The sequence below is a fragment of the Genypterus blacodes genome, unplaced genomic scaffold (assembly GCF_046128005.1).
Source record: "Genypterus blacodes isolate CSIRO-AG114 ecotype Tasmania unplaced genomic scaffold, CSIRO-AGI_Gbla_v1 ptg000052l_1, whole genome shotgun sequence".
Classification (NCBI taxonomy): Eukaryota; Metazoa; Chordata; class Actinopteri; order Ophidiiformes; family Ophidiidae; genus Genypterus; species Genypterus blacodes.
The window spans coordinates 3,453,614-3,479,757 of NW_027466864.1; the positions used below are offsets into that span (position 1 = coordinate 3,453,614).

Sequence of the window (26,144 nt, forward strand, 5' to 3'; positions counted from 1 at the left end):
TTTAGGTCCCCCTGACAAGCCCATTTCAGAGAGTGACTACACAGATACAAGGCTAAGCTAAGACCAGAGAGTCACTGCTCAGTGGAAGAACCTTACACGGGAGACCTTATTCTCCGGGAAGCAGCAGAAGATAAAGGCCATGGGATGAGTGGCTGCTTTAAAACCCGCGTTCAAGTCCACACAGGGCTAATTACAGCACGCCATCACATTTGAGAGGGTTTAGTTAATCAAGGGGCTCTTTTTCCTCCTATAGTCGAGGAATAACACACTTAAACCATTTAATGCAGCCAGGATTGGCGTCCTGGTTAATTCAGGCATTTTTGCATAAGTGGGGTAAATTTAAGCCACTCAGACATAGGTTTAAATTAGTTTTAAAGAGATCTAATTGAAGAAGGGATCATTGGGAAAATGGCAACACCTGATGATTGCGCACTGCTTGCCATGTGGATCACTTGGGTCTTAGGAGGCAATGGGAGACTTAGTTAAGCCGCGATAAGGAAAGTAACAAAAATCTGACTGGTAAGGCATGTATGTGACAAGACGCAGATTTAGCTTTGACTTTATTCCTACACGAAAAGGAGATTTGAAGCCCAGTCCACATGGTTCTATGCCAGAGAAGAACAATATCAAACGGCCTGGAGAAGGTTGTTTGAAGATTTTAGAAGTTGTACTTTCTCTGCTGGGTTATTACACGGCCGTAAGTTGTAAATGAAGAATACATTGCATAGTAAGTGTACGAATACATTAAGAAGTGGAAAAAGGGTAAAACAAACAAAGCTTTACAAGTAATTACAATTTTCAAACAATTGTGCCTTTTAATTTTCTCTGAGAACAAAAGGGAATTATTATTGATATGATAACCGGGGCATAGCCTACCTGAAACATGAAAGATTTCTTCTATAATGTAATCCCGCAAGGCACATCAGTTTAGAAGTGTGAAGAAATTATTGTAAACAATTTCCCTTTGAAACGAGAAAGACGGGAGAGACATTCAAAGACCCGCTTCTTCATTAAAAAGTCAAATTTGTGGCATTCAAGTAAGAGTGGGCACACCTGGGGTAATGAAGACACAAGACCCAGGGGTAGGAAGGGCTGAGGCGTATGAGTGTGTGTGTGTGTGTGTGTGTGTGTGTGTGTGTGTGTGTGTGTCTTGGGGGGGTGGGGGGGGGGGGTTGCGACTCTGTCATCTTCACACTGTAACCTGGAGCAGAGCACAAATTAGCTCCTGTGATGGCAAGGTGTGACCGAAATGAAACAAACATACAAAGAAGTAATCTAATTGAATTGGAGTTCAAAGAGGACGCGGGCACATTTGGCGACGCAAAAGCGCTTTAAAGTGCTGGACCTCCGAGCAGTAGCAGGTGCTGCTGAGTGTTCCGAGAGCTCAAAGGAAAAGAGTCAGGCGCTCTCCAGTGCACGGGCGCGCTGTGGCACAGCGACGCATGCAGCGCTATCACAGAGGAAGAGCTGATGCCATCCCTCTCTCAGATCAAACCACTGCTATTGGGTGGATTACAGCTATCAAATATCTAAATGGAAAGTTTCAACTCTAGGCAGTGATGCAGGAGAAAAATCTGACATGGATACAAGTTGTGCCAGATTTCACTTAACACGCACTTTGAGGAATTTTACTCGGTGCCTCTAGCAGGAGTAAAACTCACTTTAGGTGCCTGGCACAAGGGCTGCTGAAGATATTGTCTCATGTTATGTGGAGGAAGCACTGCACTATTGTATGAAATACATTCTGTGATTGGACAATACAGACATTTGCATTATTATTGATGTGAATTTGCAAGATGGTGTAATAACTAAAATCCCTTTTCAATCTACGTTGTTATTGTCAATGAACCATGCTACCTAAGTGTAAGTGTGAAATACAACTGGAAGAATCATAAAGTTGTTTTCTTTTCTTATTTTGTTACTGTTAATCATATTTTTCTGCTGATTATTGACTGGAATCTCATAGCAACTAGCTGGTTTGTAAAGATAGTTTAGTTTCCCTTCGTGGTGTTCAGGATTCCTCCTCCTCCTCCTTTTCAAACTCCACAACAGGATTATCATGACATCATAAATAGATCATCATAAAAAGCGGTCAGCTGTGGTTGAAACTGTTGCGTGTGATGAGAAATACTAAATGACACACTTAATGTTTGACTAATCGTTTGGCTGCAACATAAATGTGTCCAGAAGCAGCTCGTCAGTCAAGTATGTGTATCTGTAGCAGTGATTCTGGCCTTTGTGTAAGTTAGTATTCCATCGGAAACAAATTTTGTGGTATTGCCCCAAGGTTTTGTAGCAGCGTGGGGTTTAAAAGAATTGAAGCGAGTTATGAAAATAAATAAATGAGTGTCACCTTTGTTGCAGAAGTACTCCATGTCTTCACAGCTCATGTTCTCAGTCTCAAACTCGGCTGAGAAGTTCTCCTCTGCAGAGAATTCATCTTTGGCCAAGAGCTCATTCTCCTCGGAGACACACTCCTCCTCCTCTTCCTCCAGGCCATCCTCCAGAGGACCTGAGGGAACACACACACACACACACACACACACACACACACACACACACACACAGACACACACAAAAATTTTATGCAGTTTCATCACATCCCTCGGGCTTTTTCGTGCAAAAAAAAAAACATCTGACTCTCCTTGTTTCTTTTGTTGAGATACTACAAATGCAGATACAATACAAAGCACGGTGCGGCAATGTACTGTTTATGCGCTACACGTTCAGATATTCAGTCGAGACAAAGACAAGGCCATGTCAATAAAGAATATTATTATACCATAAAATTCACAAAGGCTGTTCCATTATAGTGATTGAAAAAGCCCCTTTGAGACTTTACAGTTTTTTCTGAAAAACAAGCTGACATGCAGCCAAGGTGAGAGCTGATGTTAATCCCACTACCTGCAAAACAAAACCTCACACAGGAGGAGGGAAAAAAAAAAAAACTTCCTTGGCAGACTTTTCATACAGACATCGGCATGGGAGGAGGAAAGAAAATACTTTTATTAATTTGTTAGCCTTATCACAGGGTACAATGTTGATTTTCCATTTACATTCCATGCCTCCGGGTAATACACCAGTGCAATCTTAAAGGAGACACTTTTCCGTGTGATTAATTTTCCCCCCTCTGTGCAATATTATTTCTTTAAATCTAAATGATTTCAGAGTTTTGCTCGTAGCTGTACATCTCTTTTGGTATTTGCATATTACCAGTTTGCTTCAATCAAGGACGTTGATGGAATTACTGTACTGCTACCTGAATTGTATTAGCTCTGAGAAACATCTCATCCGGCATTTGAATGTTATTAAGATTATGCGCATCTTGCTAGCAAAACATGTCTGCAATGTTTCCACATGAATTACCATAGTAAAGACGCTGGCGTACACTTCAACTTTAAGGTTTCTCTATGAAATGATGCACTCCAAGCAGCGTTGTGGGGGAAACTGCATCATTTTTCGGGAGGGAAAAGAAATCTCTATCTTAAGCTGCGACTGTTTAACCTGCGAGTGAATAATCATATCAAAAGTGCTGCCATCGCCGCCTGCTAGACGTGGATGCTCGCTCCCTTCCTGCCTGTCACACATGAGCTATGTTGCAGCCTCTTGTGCATCATCCCGCAGCTCCGAGTATGTACACTGATATCCTCTCGACACCTTTCAACGTGTTTGTTCTATTGTGGCGGGAGTGAGCCCCCTCAGCTTTAATAAAGCAATAATTTCAGCTCAGAAAGCCGGGCTGCTGTACCTCTCCTGTTTCTCTTTCTTCCCGCCCGAGCCTCATAAAAGACCCCCTGATCTCCGCAAACTGCTTGCTCTTTTCATTAGTCTTATAAATTACTCCTTTGTAGAAGCCTACATCTGCAGGAGCCCTGGACATGAAAAGAATTAGCACACAGATCTCTAATAGACACTGTGGAGGCAGAGTGGAGCTTTTAAATTAGGATACAGTTTTATGATCTTATCTGATGCCTTCTGCTGATTCGCTGAGGAGTGAAGTGAGGCATGAAGTGACTCGATGAGTCTACCATCGCTTAAGATGATACCGAGAGATAAATATCGCAGTATCAAGGGGAGATTGTATGACTGGTGTTAAACGCTCCTGCCAAGGCAATTGAAGACGGCGTGAAAGCAGGGGGGACAAATACATTTCTATACACACTCGGTACACATTCCATTACACAGCTGAATAAGAACTGTGTGTACAACTAAACGATTCTTCCTCTTTGCGGGCAAATAGAGCGACACCATAGAAAATAGACCTACAGCGTTGTGCGATAATAAGGGTAAAGGGAGATTAAAGATAAACTTCATGGTCAATAAGACACAAAGATTAGAGAGATAAGATGAGATAGAATTGAGGTTTAATAGACTCAAAATAAGGGCATCTCACCTCCCCACTCTAGCAGATACTAACTAAAATGGAGCATTTTCAAAACTGATAAGAGTCTCCAGGCCTTCCTGAATATGGAAAATGAAATAGTCCACGCAGACTTTAAAGGCGGTCTGATGGCTACTTCTTCTTGGCGAGCTCGTAGATTACCAAAGTTTAGTTTGCATTCTCACATGTTTAGTTTATTATACAGTATTCATTGCATGGAGAGACCTGAAATTATTTCACAGACAGCAATGATAAGAATAATGACTTTCTAAACGACCAGCACCACACTCCTAACTCATTTTCTGATAGTGGCGTTCCTGCTATATTTAGTTGTGTACTGTTTAAAATCCTGTCACATTCGCTGTGTGACCCGCGCTTGTTGGTGCATTTCTATAGGGTCTGCTGACGAATGGGCCAGAGGAATGTTTGTGCTTCACCCGCTTATCAAGCCTCCTCTGGAGTTCAGATGGCCAATGACACCACAGAGAGAGAGAGAGAGGGCGAGCGGGCGTCTGTGTTTCACTGCTCCACAGAGGACAGCACTACCCACTCTAAAATACTGAGCTCATAACAACTTTGGACTCTTGTGGAAAAGAAGAACGAAGGATTTACCAATATTCCTTACGATACAAATATAATACAAATAAGTGTATAAGTATGCAATAAGTGAGGTGAACCAATAGATGTCAATCAAAAAGCGACTTTGGAAAATTTCTACTACTACCAACGTCAAATTTGAAAACTTTATAAAGAGAACACAATGATCTCTCTCTCTCATTTTCCACCTGTGAGTAACAGATTTGTCTACTCCCTGTTCTATTTGCTCCAAAACGGGTTAGAATAAGTATGATGTTTGGAATTTGGACACAGCTTGTGTGGCTTCTGTCATGCTTTCAAGCCACTGTGAATGAATTTACAGGAATATGGCTCTGGTCTAGTGCTGGACCCCAATGAAAGGCAACACTCTGGATGCAACCACCATCAATGTAGTCTGATGGGTCATGGCCATTAGACGAATCCTAACCGTCTTCTTTTGATATCATTACAATGAATGTTGAGGAATGGTGTCTCTTTTGAATGTGAAATATTTAAATTGTCAACACGCCTCTCTGTCTATTATCCAAGAGTGAATAAGAGTTATTGAAGTAGATTCTCAATATCACACGAGGGAATTAGAACACCTACGAAAAATTTCACTTTTCCCGATTTTCTGGCACCAAAAGAGGAAGCCACGGCTGAAGTTCCTGTCAGTGTCCAGGTATCCCTGCGCTGTTATCGGCACCCTGTATCATCCACATTCATCAAGGTCTTCCTCCGCTGACTAGAGGAAAAGGAAATCTCCGCGCTGTTCAAACAGTCATGCAGCAGGAGCAGCCAATGCTAATAGAGACATTGGTAGCTGAATGCAGGCTTGATCACAGTGGCTCTTTTGTTCATGGCGTGGCCTCTGTCTGATAGGGATCGGCCATGCGGACTGCAGCTCCAGAGAGGGATATGGTAATGCACCCGCTGAGTCTATAAAATGGGGTGATACTCTGAGACCATATGATGGACAGAGGATTAATGAGTCGCAGAGGAAGAGGAGCAGGGAAGAGCAGAGCACAGCACAGCACAGAGGTGGTGGAATGAGCCAACGCTCTGTACCTTAACTCCAAAACTCACACTTTTGCAAACAAAAGAACACCAAATAAATATGTGTGCGTGTGTGTGCTTCTGAACTGTCTGACTGACTGCTAATTTCATGGCACGCTTTTTCAACCGTCCGCAGTGTGTGGAGCCGGTGGCCGGGCTGTGATAGCGATACCTCACACTATCAGCAGGCTCCACAGTGTGATGTGCGGATCACAAACCCAGCCTCCTCTATAGCTCCCTAATTAGAGGTGAGGTAATTGAATCTGACAGAACAAAGCAGCAGATCTCTATAAGCATGGAAATCATTTTTGCTCCCACCTATACAGTTTTTCATCCAAAAGGTCCATTGAAAATGTGTCCAAGCTGGCCTGGGGATAAAACGTAGCACCTGAGACTAAACATGAATGCATAATGCGGCCCTAAAATCCAACAGGGCCACACAGCTCAACCCCTGCCAACTCCTCTCCCAGTGACTGGCCCTTTGTGCCAACGCTGATACTGGGCCTTCCTCACTTCCAGGTTAACACACAGATTCTCTGCAGGACTCTGCTAACTTATGCGTGAGAGGAAATATAGAAATATAGACTTTGTCTCGTGTTACAAGTGGCCGCTGTGCTCCTTACATAGCTGGACACTGTGAGCCCTGCAGATTTAGATACACACCCGTGTTTACCCGCACAGCTGGAGAAAGAAAACGGAAGAACATTCGCTCTCTGACACCAGCGTGCGAAAATGAGACTTTGGGCTTGATGGAGAAAAGAGAAGGCAATGGAGATAGAATGAGAGACTGGGGGCCATATTCTCTCCTCAGCTCTAATGACCTTTGGGAAGCAGAGGGCTCCTTCAGCCTTGGAGGAGACTGAGTATATATGTTACAGGGCTCAAGCCCATAATTTAATCCTTGATCACTGTAATGAAATAGATACAATTTATGCAACTCCTAATAACTTAATACATTCCGGGAAGCCTCGCAGGAATATTTCATTTCAAACCTTTTTTTCCCTCCATTCTATGGAAATCCCACAAGAATCCTTTTTCCGACGCGCTATGATTAAACTAAAGTGCAGCCAATGTTGTAACGCAAGTCGACAGTAAATTATCATTTGTTTATTGTCTGAGTGGCAATGCTTGTGTGTGCGTGTGTGGTTATGTTTGTGCTGGGAGGAGCGTTGAACAGCTTCACTAGAGTCTGATGTGTTCCTATAACTACAGTCTGTGACCAAGAATAAGCAATGGTATTGTTTAACTTGATTTTCCGGTTGCTAAGCAATGTAATTTTGGTGATTAGAAATGGCTGCCTTCCTAAATTCAGGCACTTACAATCAACAGTCAACAAACTGCTTCAGAACTCAGCACCAACGCTTGTCTGGAAATTGTGTTGAAAAAAGAGGGAGGGCGGGCTGAAAACGCACGCACACACACACACACACACACACACACACACACACACACACACACACACACACACACACACACACACACACACACACACACACACACACACACACACACACACACACACACACACACACACACACACACACACACACACACACACACACACACACGAGGCTGCATCACCACATATGACAAGGCATCTAAATGCAGTCGGATGACATCATGCATTTACTGTAGTCGGCCCAGCTGCGTTTACATTACAGTGCATTCATGGTTCATGCAGTAAGGATGAGACACACCCATGGGCTGGGGAACACACAGCTGTATCTGTATCACTATCTGCTGATTAGCGGTGACAGCTTGTGAAAGTGTTAACGGACACAGAAACAAAGATTTATTTTTACACACATCTCTCGAATCCTGCGGAGTATCTTATTCCAATGAGACACGACGTTGGATCCCAGTGTGTTTACAGAGTCACTAAGTTGTGTGTTGTTGCGCCCAGTCTTTCTGTCTGGCCTGTTGAAGTGGAATAACACAGTCTTATTTTTTTATCCAATGGATTTGAATTGGAATAGCATGAAAACATGCTGGCATTTGACTATGCCATTAAAATGCTGGAGGCACCTCTGAGCGTGCCCGAGGGCTTCAGCAGATGCCAGCCTGTTTCTCTGTGGAGTTAGCCGGGTCCTGCTTCACTCTACTGCCGCAACTTGTCTCTCTAGAGTCCACACACACACACACACATGCCACGCACACACAAACGAGTGGACACTGGTATATCTGTTCAATAAAAGGCACAAAGCTTGTCCTCTGAGTAATATGGGCTAAGCTAATGCACTGTAACACACTGATGGAAGAAAATTTGCTTTGGAGGAGCAATGAACGGAGCAAAATGGGTGTTAAAATGGCAAACACCAATACGCCACGTCTTATGCCTTCTTCCTTTTTACGGCCCGCTTGCTGTTGCTCTGGCTGAATGATTTATTGGTGTCATTCTGTAACTTATAAGGAAATAAAAGTTAACCATGCGCCTGTACACTGGATGTGACAGCTGAAACAAAGCAGGTAAAATATGTGTGGTCTTAATTACTGGTTTATAAGCGAGCTTTTCACTAGAACGTTCACTTTTAATGAAGCCATTGAGTGAAGCTCCTCCGGGGAGCTATCATGGTTAAGTGGGGGCATCCATCTTCAGCCATTGGCTCGTCTGCAGACGAGTGGAGGCTCCGTCTACAGCACGCTCACCTCATATTGGCTCACTTTATCTCCACTAAGTAAAGTCTGTTGGAAGGTAACAGTAGCGAGAAAAAGACTTTTCTCCAGCAGCTTCTGATGAGGGCTGAGGGAATTTTGATCGTGTAAAGACAGCGAGCACTTAAAGTATATCCTAAGTGTTTAATATCCCGCTGCTGCTTTTAACCTAAATAAATTCCTAAATGAAATATTCAGTGGCCTGTGATTCTGTGGGGGATGATTTAGTAATATTGTGAGCTTAAACTGCTTCTGCAACAATTAGCTTTTAGTCCAGCATCATTTCAAAGAATTTAATGGGAAGCCTTCAGAACAAGAAAATGATTACTGTATCAAATAATGGAGATAAAACAATGTTTTCCCATCAAGGAATTTCTATGAAATGGATATATCTAAGATGTCAATTTCATTCCAGTATTATGAGAGGGGGGGGGGGGGGGTCCTTTGCAAAAAATTCTTCATTAATTCAATTCTAATTTGCCTCTGGTTCCTATTTCTACTATTGATAGTTCCACTTCTTAATACCTCGGATAAGGAGGAGAAAATCATTGCAATAACTCAGTGGAGACTGTGAGCAGCAGATAGGATCTAAATATTACCAATGCCAAAAGAAGTGTGAAGTCTGATGAACATTTCAAAAGAACAATTCTTTATGGATCAGCTAAATCTTTTTCCACTTTTTAATTAAAAGTAAAGAAAATAGAAGTTAATTATCCTGTAAAGATTAGCTGGTGGGCATCTTTCTGTAAATTAGTTCTAATTAAAAGGAAATTGTCAAATGACATTCAAAGCACTGTCCTTTAAAACACAGACTCAGATGGGCTTCTTCTTTCTCCCTCTCTCCCCCCCCAGCCTCCCCCCTAATTCTGATCTGGCCATGTGAGGCGTCTTGCTGGAAGATTAGGATTCTGCCAGTGCTTCAGACTGCACACATTCCCTGCTCCCTGGATAGCAGGGCTGTAGCACACGCTGAAATACTGCTGCATCAATGGGGAAGACAGTGGCTGCTGGAGATAAACGCTCCTCGCTGATATGTGATTGGACTGATTGACTGTTTGGATCAGCAGCAGGATCGGCCTGTTATATCAGCCTGATGTTGGCCTCCTTTTCTCACAGTTTGTTCCTCAATTTTACAGTAACGGATGTGTATTTCCTGATTTAAAACCGACAGGGAACCTCGGAATTTTGTCAACTAATGTAACTGGTGTATGTGGAAGCTAAATTTTATAATCCTAAAATGCTCAAACTTCTTCCTGGAATTTCTCCTATTCCCTAAACAAGCCCGACCTACTACTTATATCAATATCTGCTCCTCTGATATTCAGTACACTGGCAGTTGTTTAATTATACAGTATATCACAGATTAGAACCAAAACAGTAGATATACTATATAAGTTTTGAACAGTAACATCTATTACAATAAAGACAGAAATATAATGGGTCCATATTTATAAAATGCAGCTTATACACTAAAACATGTTGTATATGTGTACATATTGGCTGATTTCCTGTATATAAATCTATATATAAAACGTGTAACATGGTCCATTAATATCTGCCTGCCAATATATTGATCAGGCTCTAAACTCTAACAAGAGAAAAATGCTGAGGCAAATAATAGAAATGTATGGTATAGTAATTGTGTACAATACTTAGATTTAAAGATATCAAATATACATCTTTAACAAATATTTTCACACAAACACACACCACAGTAAACCTCTGCGATCATCATTTCCCATATAAACTATGAATCCTTTTTAATATGCCCAACTTTCATGTGATTTCACAAGGATTTCATCATGGTTCATTGTCTGGCTCAGTGTTGCTCTCCTCCACTCCCACTGTATCAAACCACATTCCAACAGACGTCCGGCAGAAGAGAGGAAAACATTGTTGAAGCCTCTCCATCTGCTTTGGCTAATGATGTTGCTCTCCCTGGCCTGGAGGAGAACTGTGTGAGGGAGATTTACACCCATAATACCCCTGGGGGCTCTGGAGCCGCACCGCGCTCCGAACACCGTCACTCCATCACTTCCTATATGATAGCTGGCAGAGCAGGTAACAATGAACCAGCAACAATGTCTTTTTGTATTACTGACAAGTGCCTTATTTGGTTGACATAACCTTCCTCGGTGTGCGAGGAGTGGCACTGAGCGCGCGGTAAAATGGGTGACAGTTACACCATTGAGACATTGTGCAGTTGCAACAATCATACCAGACTATGTTTTTAAAAATACCCAGCAGTCTCTTTGATACGAGGCAAGCGAGAATAGGAGTGAGTGAGGGAGAGGTGGCTGTTTTTGCGATACAGTAATTGGAATGATGGCAAGAGAGGAAATCAGGTATCACAGCGAGCTGAGCTGAACCGAGCTGCCTTTCCCCATTTACTCCATTCTAAAGGTTTATACGTTGTAATTGCCTTTCAATTTAGAAGCTTTGGATGCACTATAAACTCTGCGTTGGGCTAGCCATGACATCTATCTCTTAAAACAAGTGAGTTAAACGGCGGCAGCTAGAGAAAGAGTGTGCGCACGAATGTGTGTGACGGATGCGGGCAGAGCTGTAGCGAGCTGCACTCCTGGGGGACTGAGCGTTCACGCACAGTAAATGGAAGTGGCACAGCTCTGACCTTTGAGCTGAAGCATACGAGCAAAGTGAAGGCGCTGTCAAAATATTGCTTCAGAAATGACAATCCACCTCGCCGGTCCCAAGTCTTGACATGGCAGGCAAGTGGAGAGCCGTAACCTGCCGATCCCGACATTACAAATGAGGGGATTATCATGACAACAAACTGCAGCGCAACACGCTGCATACCCTGAAGAAATCCGGGCATTGCCCCTTATTATCAGCAATGTCCAACACATATAGCCTGCAATGACACTTAGAGCAGCCACCAAAATCAAAAGGCAGAGGAGAAGCTCTATCCGAGACAGAATTCCTTTCAAATCAGGTTTCACAAAACGCCTTATAACCACCACAAAATTTCCCCCAACTTGGAATGTGGTTGTAGAGCAGCTTCTCCTCATCTCCATTTGCAGCCATGTAATACTCAAGTCCACAGAGAATAACTCAATTGTAAAGAATACCAAAATATCACAAGCAAATTACTAGTGCTCTGAGAGGAAGCTTGGGAGGAACAAAGACAGGCAGCCGTAATTATATCTTGGCGTGTATAGCATGTCAATGGGGCACCTTCGTTCTGGAGGGCACTCCCCTGGGCCCCTCAGGCATCAAAATGATGTCCAAATTATTTTGTGCTCTATTGCAGCATGGCACGATTATCATATTTACTGGTGGTGCATTATGACAACATTGATGTTTACACCTGTCTCTGTGAGAAGGCAAGGTTTACACTCTGTAATTTAGCAAATGTACAGTATGCATATGAGCTTGTTGGCAGGGATTTAAATTAGGTCAGAAATGGAATACATCAATAGCAACCCATATGTGCATCTTTCCTTTTCTCTTTTCTCCCTCCCCTCCCCGCCGTTCTTTGCTCAGAAGCTTGGCGATGAAGCAGCTTGACGACTGCACAAGTGTGATATGTGCAAATCACATTTGCAGATGAGCTTGAAACTCCCTTTTAATATTCAGATATCAGACATCCCGCGCTGAGAAGCCCGCTAAGACGCGATTCGGGGGGAGAAAAGCAAGATCCACGTCATTAAGGGAATCGTTAAGGCTTGGGTTACATTTTTACATATTTCACCAAAGTGTACAACCACGTAAAAACATCGGCAGTTATCTCTGATAACAATGCAAATTTCTAGTCAGAGAGCGCATGAAGATTCTGTCAGAACCCAAAGTCGTCGCTTAGGTTTTCCCTTTTTTCCTGGCTTAAGACCCTCAGCTTGTTGGCGCTTTGATTTCTTTTGTGCGTTTTTCTCTGAGAAGCCACACAGGCTGCTGGAGTAGAAGGAGGACGATGGGACTTGTGTTTGCCACGAGGCACAGGAACACGTGTCCCCATAACCTGCCAATAGCTCATCAACCGCACACGCCTGTGGACGGAAAGGAGTGGATAGTGGATTGCCACAGAAGAACAATTACCATTTCCTGGCCGCTTTCTTTGCAAATACGCACATCAGTGACGACGACAACGACGCCACCACGCGGCTGTGTGTCTTTCTAACGCCTGCTCTTTTGTAGCGTACAGTATCGCTCCGACAATAATTTTTACAGCCTCAACTTCTTTATTGGATGGCAGAATGTAGCCCCTGCAATTTCCCCCTGCCTCCTTCATTTCTCCGTGTCTTAGCCCTGCGCCAAATTTGTCTCTGTGCCATTTTAATTACAGCCAAGGCAATCTTTATGGTGGTATTCTGCGAGAACACCAATCTGCAAAAAAGGTGATAAGTAGAACTGCCACCCAGCTTTGGTATCAGTAATAAACAGACACTTAATTGAATAATTTGACCTAAGAGGCTGATCCTGGGAAATACTATGTTAGCATGTTGGCAAAATTATTTGGAATGCCTTGAACAGTTCAGTGTTTAGCATGATGCCTGCAGTAGGAAGAAAAACACAGGGTGGATTTGGCTGGATGCCCACCAACTCACCAATGTGGGCCATGGTGAGTCTTACAGATAAGTGAGGTTTTGGTATCCTGGAAGCACTGAGATGTGTGTGTGCCTATGTGTTTGTGTGTGTTGGGGGGTGGGCGACACATGTATGCACGATTCTGTGTGTGGACATGTGTGTGCATGTGTCCGATATCTGGGTGGGGGAAGGGTGAGGAGTGTGAAGTGTGCCCACTCGAGGTCCATCTCCAGCGACCAGCCACATGGGCACATCCTCCTGCATCCCCCCAAACACACACACACACACACACAGCTTTCCGCAGAGCCTTCGAGACAATGACTCGCGGCCCCTTCCTGTTTAAGGATAGCTGTCAGAGGATGATGGCTCAGATTCAACACTGCAGCAGGTTTGCACAGAGCTCTGTGATAAAAAAATGAAAAAAGCAAAAGCCTCTACGCTCTTCGTCTTTCTCTTCCCCTCTCTCCATCACTCTCTCTCCCTCTCCCTCTCGCTCTACAGTTCAACACTGATTTGACTGCTAGCATAATTTTGCAGAGGAGACTATTTGCAGATGCAGCAGAGTTATCAATCCGAACAGACACACAATCCGGGTCCAATGTCACTTCTCCTCATTATGTTAATGGTTAATACATGCAAATGAAAACATTCCGGCAATTTGATTTCTTTGAAGATAGTTTGCATATTGTCTTAGCCATAATGATGGTACACTTTCTCCCAAGCTTCGATTTATGCAAGGCTAGTTAGTTCATTTTTATCAGCTCTGAGTTCATTTCTAGGGCTACTGGAATGTGTTTTCCCCTTCCCCTCACTATTTAACTAATTAGGATTCAGGTACCATAAGCAGATTTTTCACGCTATTGGTGTTTTTCTTAATTAAGAAACAAATGAATTCTCCCCAGCAAAATAGATGGAACAACGGGATAGGGTGCCAGGGGCCAGATGCGGCGCTTCTTAATTAGAAGTCACTCCATTGTCTGAGGTTTTTTAATGAAGCTCCAATCTAAATGGATATCAAAAAAGCTTCTAGTGAAGAAGAAAAAACACACACACACACCGGCCATTTAAAATAATAAGGAAATAAAGATAATGAAAGACAAAAGATATGTACTGGCAGCCCCGGCTCACACCTTCAGTTCAGCGAATGTATTGCACTCATCACCTCTGGATGAGACCTATTAAAACAGCTTGATCCTCCGCCTGCCCCTTCCTGCCTCCAGCCATGTCTAATGTTCTGCCAAGCCAACAGTGAAACACTCTCTTTTCAACTTCTCATCAAAGGTGGAAGTTTCATTACCCCGTGGATGGTTATCAACTAACTATTTCACAAAACTGTTGCAGCTGTCAAGTTTCTTGAGGCTGCCGGAATCCGCGGTTATCATATCAGTGTGATACGCTGATGTTTTGTGCGGGGACGGCCGACGTAAATTTCCAATTAGCTGGAACAAATTGTCGCCTCAATGCAATATGCGAGACAGAAACGGCGGCGTGCAATTTGTAGATTTGTGGCACCTGTGCTGTATGTACTGTGAAAAGCCGCAAACGGTTGCAGAGGGAACAAATGGGAACTTTTTTTGTTTTGAAGATAATTTGTAAGGAGGAATTTTCTGTGAAGCTCAATCATCTCGGTCAGCCTGGGTGATGCTGCTGCGTTGGTGACTGAAGGAGATAACATCGGGCTGCTTCCACTGAAATAAAACCCGTAGCATGCCCTTATGTGCTGCCAACCCCATCAGTTCTTCAGACGGCATGGCTTAGGAGCTCCCAGAGGATGGGCCAGTGCCCACTGATATGGGCCCAGCAACCATCTTGTCCAGGCCAAGTCTCCCTGCGCCCAGGGGCTGTGCCATCAATGCCACGACTTGTGCCAGACTGGATCCCACCCAGCAATCCATTTCAAAGGCTTTTTTATGGATCAGGTATGCAGTGTGATTTTCCTTTCCCTTTGTAATGTGCCGTGTCAAAGGCGAGCTAGGCTGACTTTAAAGTCATATACTAGCTTTTTCCGCCTTTCATTTTGGTAGGAGACGTAATTGATTTCTGACTTTCCAAATGTCAAGTTGGAAGAGATTAGAAAAAAGAGAAATGTCCTAAAATCAACTGGCAATATGGCCGTGTTGATTTGGATGTTATTTTGTCTGCTGGGCTTTTATTCGTCAGTCCCTAATAAATTGATTGCGCACAAATAAATATGATCCATATCTCCAGAAGAGCTGTTAGATCAGCACCACACTGAGACGGTGATAGGACAGAGCTGGGGTGTGTGTTGTCCTGGCTTTACTGGATGGATGAATAAACATTTTATAATTAGGAGGGTTTTTTTTTTACAGTGTAGTGAAATGAATAAGGAAGCTGTCAATCAATCAATACACGTTGATCTATATCAATGCACTTGGTCAGGAACATTTTGTTTTATTTTTTTGTGTCACCTAAAAAACTCCCAAGGGAATTTCATTTGTTTGCAGAAATACCCTTTAGAGCAACAAATGTAACAGCTGACTGCAATATGTGTTACATATCAATCAGTCAATGTCCCAAACGATGATAAAACATCATTTCTCTGTTGTTATCTCATGCACACAAGTTCATGGTATTTTTAACAAAGTAACTTCCTTAATAAAAGCCCCATTTTTAAAGACTTCTATTTATCCACAAATTACCATAATCCTCTGGATGTTCACTCATGTGCTCTCTCTCATTTACAACATTACTTGTTTATTTATATCTGTGAATGAGATTAGAGGGGAAGATTACCTCGCGCCGACACATGAATAGCGATCAAAGACTGCAGGATAATGTAAGTCTTTCAGTGATTGCTCAGCTCTTTTCAATTCTACAGGCGGCGTATTAGAACAATACAAGTGGCTATGCTCCATATAGTGTGACAACAATGATACAAAATCCTTGGGGAGTGAACCATGTGTAAACACTCCAGATCAGCACACGTACACTAGCACGAGTGTCCTCTAACGCAGAGAAAATTAGCTTTGATCCTGAGAAGGGCAAAGCAAAGCAGCAATCAGGGAAATAACATCGCTCAGAGCATAAATGCAGGTGAAGACGTGCACGGTTCAGTATCGGCGTTTTACAGCCTGCGCTGTTTTTAGAAGCTCGACCACAAGTAAACAAGCATTATTATGTCCCTCTGATTATACTAAACAAAAACGTGGACACAAATATGACACTCGCTCATCCAGATGATTTATGAAGAACATTACGACAACTGAAACAGTCACAGGCCTTCTGTCTGTCGCTGCTGCACACATTTGGAGGGAAGCAGCGGTCTGGCCAATTATCGGTGGCAGGAGAGAGAAACCTGTCACGACGGCATACATGACAAATGAAGGAGGGACAGCACAGCAAAAGAGCTTACAGTTCTGTCATAACTAGGCCAACAAATGAAACTGCATGCGGCACGGCAAAGAGCCAATCCAATCCACCGGCAATTTTGACAAACAGCGACAAACTTTGCACAGAGAATTTATTTGTGGTAGCAAATGAAGGGATGGATCTTCGGACCGGCTCGGCTAATTATTTATCCTACTAGCTTTATGGCTCTCATTAATTTCCTCCCCCTTCTCTCTTTACCTTCCATTCAAAGTCTGGAGTCAACCTGCATCTGGTGCTGATAACGCCGAGGTCTCCGCAGCCTCCCAGCCTCCCAGCCTCCCCTCTCATCCACCCACACGCACCTCCACTAGAGAAAAGGAGCGTGCTTTCATACAGGCCCCCTGGATAATGCCATTAGAAATAGCACACCATGCTTCAAATACACAAAGATGTGCTTGATCAAGTAGAGAAACCCATGTGCTGGGAATAGGTCGAGCCCCATCTCTTCATTCAGGGGCGTCTGAAACACGGATGGATGTAACATTGGTGACGTAGAAGGACAAACACCATGCTGGAACCATCTGCCTGAGCACGTTCAGCTTTCCAAACCACTATCTTCTTTTGTATCTCTGGTACGATACAGACGAAATATAAGTATTAGTAGGAACAGAGCGAGTACAGAGAGTTCAAGTAAAGGTATGTTCATGCAGGATTAGTTTTATGTGGGGATGCAGGATATTGTCATTATTACCAAAGCACCTCATTTTAGTCGATCTAAATTAGTGAGTTACACTTTGGGACTGTGAGAAGATTACAGATTACATCTTTAACTTTGATGAAAGGTCTGATACCCTCTTCTGATCCCCTTAATGAAACAAATATTCTGTGATAATAATCAAGTCACAGACATGCTATGTGTATGTATGTTTCTGGAATTGTTGGCACCTTTCCTCCTTGTTTCTCTCAAACGCTCCCTTCTTCTCTCTCTCTCCCTGTCCCTCACTTTCTCTTTTGTCCAGTTTTGATTGTTTTGGACAGGGTGCTGGGATTGGTCCGTTCTTGATGGCTGGGTGAGATCACACCCCAGCAGGTCTGAGCTGAAAGTATCTTACCACTCCCTCATGGCCCAATCTGGCTTCCTGCCCCCAATACCCTGTCTACTCCCCCCCCCCCCCCCCCCCCCCCCCACCCTCACCCATAGCTGCCCATCAGGCTCACCCTCGGACAACAATGAACAGCAACCCTCACTTGCAAGGGATTCGTTGTCAGTCCACCAAGGAACCAAACGGCCAATATGAAGCCATTCCTTCCAAGGAGAACTGATACAGACTCCATCCTGGTGACACTTTCAAACGAGACAGAGAGACACAGTGGGCGAGAATTGCTGAAAAGCAAATATTGTCGACTTCTGCTGACTTCAAAAAGCAGTCAGATGGCAGAGACTACCTAGGCAGTAAAGAAACGGCATTACACCCAACACAAAAGAAAAGGTCTAAAGAACTCTTGGTGATTCCTTTCATGATTTTCTTTACAGGGAGCCCACAGCATTAATTTCTCTTCTCCTTTCTCTTCTTCTCGGCAAAGGAAAGTAAACATGGCACTCTCTTTCGGCTCATGGAATTGAACAGTTCAGAGCATTACAGTCCAGTCTTTTCTGTCTTGTATTTTAGAATTAGATGTGTTAGCTCTACTGGCTGGCATATTTCAAAACCTTAAAAAGCTCCGCTAAATATTTGCATTTAATTTATGATACATATTTCATGCAAAAATCTATCACCATTCATGTGCTGTTCCAGTAAAGCCCCTTTGAAGTTTGGTTTTCAGACTCAAACAGTCGAGCAGACACAGGTCAGTGATAGCGTGAACACAGAGGGGCACACTCACAAACTTAATACGAGCCAAAACTTAACCCAGCCGAGTAACTAAGTTCTGTTTCGCTGTCCACAATGCCCTGGTGATGGTCTCTTACAGTCCTACAGGGCTATCAGAGCTCTGAGGGTCACGGGCCTGGCCGGTCTAGATAAAAGAAATCCTGATGAAATGAACCATGTGGGAACAGAGAGGAGAGAGCTGCTCTCTGCTGATGGAAGGAACCCAGTCACTTTGAGAGGTGACGCTGTAACAGTGTGGTATTGACCCAGGTGACCTGGCTCCAGCATGTTCTGTTCACAGACACACAGACACATGGAGACTGGTTGGCAGACGCCTGTAAAAATGTACAATCGCTTGTGCGGATTTGGAACATTTGTCAACGTCAGCACCAATCAAAATGTGTCCATATGCTGTGTGTGTGTGTGTGTGTGATGGAGCATGAGTGTAAAGCGTGTGGTGTTATTTGATTGAAAGTTTCATTGGCTGATTAACTACTGCATTCATATTGATGTCAGCTAAAACCCCTTATATTGTTAGTATTAGTATTTTCATTACCACACTAAACTATTATTATTTAACCTTTTTCTTAACAGGATGTGCTTTTGAGACCGCAATTTCTTACTTCATTAAGTCAATCTGAACTTCCTTCCCTTTAGTGTCTATGGATACACTCACACATAGTTCATGTACTGTATGTATCATAACAGGTAGATTTCCTCATGCCCTCAATAGACTGCATAAAGACTTTTACAAATATGATATCACTGTGGTCTCTGCTATTAGAGTTTAAGTGTAAAAACAAATGTGCATATGTGTACAGTTAAGTGTTCGCTATGACCAGAAAGATTCATTTGATGTGTATGTAAGATCTGTAATGATGATGTGTGTGATGTGTGAAGTGATGTTTTTAAGGCAGATTTAATGGATGTGCTATAAAGAGCCCGAGCAAATGTAAACCTAACACCACAGTCCAGGCGATAAGAACTGTACTCCAAAAGGCGTGCAAGTCTATGGCAATCACATTACATATATCAAGACAAAGTTTTGAAAATGACAACTAATACAGACAGTTTCCAAATTCTGTGCTTTTTTCTTTGAGCAGTCGACACAAATCGTTATTTACCACTTTCAGATCAGAGTCGTGTGCTGTTCGCTATCATCGAGCTGGTCAATATACATCACTTCCCCCAAAGGATTACACCTCTTATCTGAAATGATATTCAATAAAGTATGACCACAGAAATACAGAGTGGAGTGTTCTAGCTTGGATCTGGCTTATGCTGTGAAAAAAAATAACACTTTATTGGAATTAAGATCCAAGTCAAGATTACCTGAGGAAACAGCAGCTAGATTTCTGTTCCAGTGCCACATCCTACACTTTATTCTCTGCTGCTTGGGGACTAGACCACAGTGTACTGTTCCCGCACAAGCCATGGGGGTGTAATAGGATGCCTTTATGAAATATATAGAGACGCCCCAACACCGTTCACAGATCATAGCTGGACTGGGATATTTAGAGAGCCTAGCCGGAGTCTGTATGTGCACTACTGACTCGCATTGTCTTGTGTATTGTGTATTGTTGTGTGTGCACTGCAATGCCCCAAAATACCAAAAAGTCAGCGTTGCAACAGCAAACCTCTCCCTGGCTCCTGCTCCACAGTGTAATATCATCAAGGTGCACAGAATGATACCACTGAGTCATTTGCGCCGCCTAATTAGCTAGTGTAACTTCCCTCCCTACTGCTGTGCCATCTATTCAGACCTTCTAGCAAAGCGCTCGTCATTAACTACAGCGGGACAAAGTTAACTCTACTCCTGCCAGCACGTAGACTGTACTGGTCTGGAACGGTAGCAAAGTGGCTTCTTTTCCCACACAAAGTCATCTAAGTCGTTTCATAGTTCAAACCCAGCAGCCATGATTCAATTTTCCCTACGCAATGTGTTCTATATAACATCTGTGTGTGTGATTTTCACCCTGAGGCTGCAACGTCTGCCAGAGTTACATTCTCTTTTCATTTCTGTGTTATTTTTCTCTGACATCAGCCCCCACCCAACCCCGGCTTTACGCTGTATAGCTTTTCTTGTCGGGAATTTGATAAAGCCTTTAGTGTGTGTGGTTAGAGCACTTGGGCTGAGAATCTGATGAGAAGTGTGGGGTCTGTCTGTGCCTGTCACACAATCACACACACACACTGTAAGTACATTCTAATTAGCTGATGTATGCAGGACCTCATCCACGTTGGAGGGGTATCAAAAAGCAATCAACGCCCCATCCCTGATGAGCTCAGGGAGACACAGAGATTCACATTGTCTATGGAAAGATGATGCGTGGCTGGACCTCTACTCGGCTTTCCAAACCGCCATAATGCCGTGCAATCACAAGACATTATGCACAGATCTGAACCCCGTAACCACAGGATAGAAAAAATAAAGGGAATATTGAGTTCATAATTCAAAAGCCTGATTATGATGGTTGCTCAGTGGAGAGCCAGAAGTGGCAGAATTGGCCTGTAAGTGTCTCAAAATATATTATAAATGCAGACCAGATAGAAAATGTGTTTAAAACGGTCGTGATCAAGAGCAATACAGTCCAGATAGAAAAGATATCAACACGGTTATCATGACAAGTGGTTGCCATGGAAAACAGCAACTAAGTAATTAAGTCAGCGTTGAGGGTACGAGGAAGGGAAAATGATGAAAGTGACACTTGGAGAGAGAAATCAACTAGAAATACAACATCAACCATGGCAGAGCTCCACATTATCACCATGAAATGACGGGGGAAAAAATTTACCGTTAACATCCTAAACACATGATCTAGGATTTTGTCGCCCATTCATAATCTAATTTGACCCCAGGCCATACAGCCAATTCGTTTCAGCAAAGACCATAGGTGTTTTAGCTGCAGGCTCCAGCAGAGAGAGGCATGTGTGTCACACAAAGACCATCGGTTAGCAACGTACCGAAAGGGAGTCTGTATCACCATCTTATCTTCAAAGGACTGGGCAGGGGCTCAGGGGAGCTGTGCCACCGCTTCGCCTCCACACAGACACACACAGAGGGGGGATTTGGACCTGCAAGCAGGAACCAGAGATCTCTCGGCCAGCACCCAGGCCCGGACCCTCCTCCAACTCGCCCGCGGAGAACAGGCAGGGTTCCTGCACACGCGGCACGACATCAGTGAGCTGATCCCCCGTCCCCCGTCCCCCGTCGCCCGTCCCCCCTCCTCCTTCCTCTTAAACACCCCCTCCGCCGACTGCCTGCCCATTTGCTTCCTGGCCCTCAGCTTGACGGAGGGGATGGGATCTGAACTCAACTTAGACACAGAGTTTCCACATTTCACAGATGGCTGGGAGAGGCTTTGCGACAGAGGTGAGGAAACAGAGAGGGGGAGAGAGTGAGGGAGAAAGAAAGAGACGGAGCTCCTCATTGCAACGCCGAAGCGGGGCCGATTTCACACCGCGGTAGAGTGCGCTAAAGCAGGCCGCCGCTAATCCACTCACTGAGGGGAAGGCCTGGAGCTATTCCGCTGCCCGAACGCCATCTCCCCCCACAAAGCCATAAATGGTGCATTATACAGCTAGGCTTCAGAGACACTGCTGATATGCTGATAGGTGGTGGACAAAGACCAAAGCAACCACAGGACCGGAGCCACATGCAGGTCTGAAGGCCTTAGAGCAGCAGCAGAACGCCACACAAGCATTCAGCCATGATCGCTCAAATGCTGTACCTGCTGAACTGTGGACTGTAAGAGTGCCATATCTGTGCTTTAGATCAGGTTAGCTCAACCTCTGGATTCGGCCTAGAGACAGAGATGGACACGCTCTGGCACTCTCTCCTCTGCTCTCCAATAAAGTAGCTTAGTTTTTTCTCCCTACTGTGAATTCATATCTATAAAGTTACCAAAAGTCTTGAAGATGAGTCTTTGAACTCATGAAAGGCAATCATTTTGAATGAAAGGAGACAGGAAATATATAAACATGGGGGAATTTAAATAAATCACCACAAAGAAAATCACGGAGAGGGCAGTGAATTATGTAATGATAAGACAGCCACCAGCCTAAGCCACAAAATGAGATGTTTTACATGAAACGAACAGCGGTCTAGATTAGAGAGCCATCCTGTTTAGACATGAAGCCAATTGGGTTGATATCACATGTAGAGAAAATTTGAAAGATAAGTGGGAACTATGAGAATTGTTATAATCCAACTGTAACAAAAAGCTGAAGTATATTGGCTTTTCCCCCAGAAGTGCTGCACGATAAACATCTTTGATGAAAGAAGTTCATTACGTCTGCGCTGTATAATGTAACATGCCGTATTATGAGTCTATGCCAACCTACAGTGAGGCCGTCTCTAAATGAAGCCTCAGGCATTCAATGGACATCATTAGGTGAAAACATATAAGAGATAATTATGGTAATTACAAATTCCTTTTATTCACCCTGAGTCTTTGACAAGAAGGTTGTCATATCAACCACTTCAAACAAACAAAGAGTTGTTGTCTCTTTCCCTAAACGATGTCCGGTTCCATTTGGATGGGAATTGTCTTCGGATTATCCTTTTTTTATTGTTTGCTCTGTGGCTGTGAATGCGGGGGTACATTTCTTTCAATGAAAACTTGATTAAAACAAGTGATTCACAATAGTAGAATTTGACTTCCATTTGCACAGCCACTTCATTGGAAGTGAGACCTTGATCTTGAGAGCACCCACACACAAAGCTAATGGACATGTCTGTTATGTCTATTAGAGATGGACCCCTCTGAGGAAGAGAGGCCTTCTATTGACATCACACACGTCACCATGGGTACTGAAGCCGCAGCTTAGAGAATTTCACAACCATCTCCATAAGAATGACGCAGGAAACTTAACCACCAACACGGGCCTTATTACCGGGCCTTTCTTCGGATTTTTTTCAGCAACTACAAGCCACATCTATCCTCCAAGATTCCGAGTTTGTTTTGGTTAAATATAATCCGAGTGTTGCTGTTATTGTGCCATATGGGGTCAAACCCAGAGCAGCGTAGGAACCTCTTGTCACTTCATCTTGGAGATACACAATCTAGGCAGCAGCAAAACATGAAACGTCGCATGGAACAACTTGTGGAGAGACTGCGAGCAAGACGCAATCGTGAAAGACTTGGGTGTTTATTTACAATATGCATCCAATCATCCTTTGTCACCGCTCCATGTTCGGCTTTTTCCGAAACCACAGAGAGACAGTCGCCGTAGATTCCATTTCTGGCCTCTTTGCTACACAAACTCATAATATGGTGCCGTCTTATCAGATCGTGCTTACAATAACAGATTCACTCCGAGTCAGAGCTGTTGTTTAACTTATTCGATCCCATGGGAAAATTCAGTTCAAACAAGTAAGGAGACATCTGCCAGTCCACAGCAGTTGATGATGTCAACGGGTCCTGCTAGTACCAGATTCCTCCACCACTTTCAATCATTCCTTGTGAGATTACGGCAGTAGGATATTACTGTACAAACTATGACCATGTGTCCTGTTGCCACAAAGCTTAGCAACATATTACAGTTTGTCAAAGCAAGCTATTGCCAGGGAGAGATAGCTACAGAGAGGAGGAGAGAAGCCATTGACCTTTGTGTCCTTCATATTTGCCTAGCTTCCCCTCAACCCCAATCTTAAGAGTGAAATCATCTGATCCCAAACTGTCAACTGGCTTGTGATGGTGGCAAAGCCAGCAGACATCAATCAATCAGATTTTCTCGTCTATCAGAGGAGGCTTTTTTCCTGTTTTGCTCCAGCTTATCAACTGACCCAGTTGTTATCCTGTTTCTGAAGCTTCAAAAACTTGATTATGGTCAAATGTATGTCTTGGGGAATCACAGACACATCCCAGACTAAAGCAGGAGGCAAAGAATTGTCAGTATTTTACCAGGTAAATACAAATAGCAGACGTTTCACGCAGGACGTAATCAGGAGAAGGTATTTAAAAATGAGAGTTTTAATTCCACAATCACGCTGGAAATAAGGAGTTTTCACCATTTATCTTTGCTTTTCAATCTGATATCATAAGACAAAGAGGCATTTTAGCTGGCTACAGCGCTTGCTCAATGTCAACAGTTTTTAGTAATTACTAGATAAGCATTCTGTGAAATACACAGAAAATAAACTGCCTGATTCTGAAATAATAGCGGCTGTGTGTTTACTCTGTCACTTTACAAAGAGCGCGTTGAGATAATAAGAAGCAGGAGATGTGCACTCTGCAACACGTCACTCCTTTTTCTCACACACTTTGTCTAATCTGATTTGCATAATTTAGTTTAAATATAATCGATCAACATCAAGCTGTTTTAATGGGGATATCACTCCATTATGGCTATTTATGTTGCAGTGCACTCTGCTAATCACAGGCATACAGATATGGCCTCTGATCACATGACGTGTAAGCTCTGCTGCCAACAGCTTTACCAGCTTTGCCGTGGTGCAAATCAAAACATAGCCTCTTTAACGTATTAACATGTTTTGAAGTTTGATTTATATTTTCAGCATATTTGACATAAATTGTTTATCTATTTACAAAGCTTTGTCATTAGCGATTTTCCACCGAAGCCTTAAGATGCTATGTGTTTTGTGCCATCCGTCTGCTGGAAAATGCTGATGTACAAATTGAACTGAAAAGCTTGTTAGTTAATCCTCTGTTGCCACCTATCCCACAACTATAGAGCCTGGTGCATTTCATCCAAATGCAAAGTTCTGCTTCAGACTGCCCACCCCCCCCCCCCCAAACACATCCGTAGTAATTCCTGCCCAGCCAGAGATTTAGCTTGAACAGCTATTAGGGCATCGCTCTCTGGTGTGCCAGCTACTATCCTGGTCTGAAAAACTGGCCAAAATGATCCTGTTTTTAACCCCCTTTCAGAAGAAAATTACCAGTTAAAATGAAACAATTAATGATCCTTGACTTTGAATCTTGACTCTAAGATTTTTAAGTCAAGGCTCAGCCAATAAATCAACTGAAAACTGTTTCCAATTCCGCCTCATGCAAACATGAGTCATATTTGCAGAGTCCCTTTCCTTTCTCTCATCGCTTCCGAGGGCCAAGATTCAGACAAAACCCTAATATCCATTTTGACATATTCCATGAAGATGTTTTCATTAACTGCAGCTAATTAAATTGAGAAATAAACAAAAAGAATCTTAATAGACACATAGAAGTTATTTATATTCCTGCAATGGATGACTGACAGGATTCCACCTCTGCACATTATTTCTCGCAGAGGCAAGTTCCTGTTGCAGGCACAAAACAGTTTTTCTTCCGTACTATGGAGATGTCAAAGCATCACACACATGTGATGAACCCAATATCCATATCCATGATACATCAAAACCTCGGGATGGCGCGAAAATAACCGCAATACCTCTGGAGCAACCTCAGAAATTCCCTTAATTGAGCAATATCTTCATTCCTGATCCATGTGCATCACCAAGGTGAAAAGGGGCTGTGCAAGTTAAATGAAAGAAGAATTCATGATGTGTGGCGGCCTCTCTTACTCACCCTGGCTATTTCCCCTCTTGGCAGGGGCCAAATAGAGAATGTTAAATGAGGCAATTGTGTCCCGGAGGCAAAAAAAAAGAGGAAGAAAAAAAAAATGCAGACAGTGCCCCTGCTCTCTGCTCCAGCCCTGAGGAGCATTCGACAGCATGATGAGGTACAAGCAGGCACCCAGGCCACCCGCTCCCCATATACCTCAGACCAGACCTG

The 26,144-nt window shown here is 43.4% G+C and overlaps 1 protein-coding gene across 1 annotated transcript in view; it reads right to left on the reverse strand.

Annotated features, from left to right (window-relative positions):
* zfpm2a (zinc finger protein, FOG family member 2a) overlaps positions 1–26,144 on the reverse strand; it is a 112,290-nt gene that overhangs the window by 79,922 nt on the left and 6,224 nt on the right. The window contains exon 2 of the mRNA XM_076150570.1: positions 2,354–2,512. Coding sequence (XP_076006685.1) covers positions 2,354–2,512 — 159 coding nt within the window. The remainder of the gene's footprint in view (positions 1–2,353; positions 2,513–26,144) is intronic.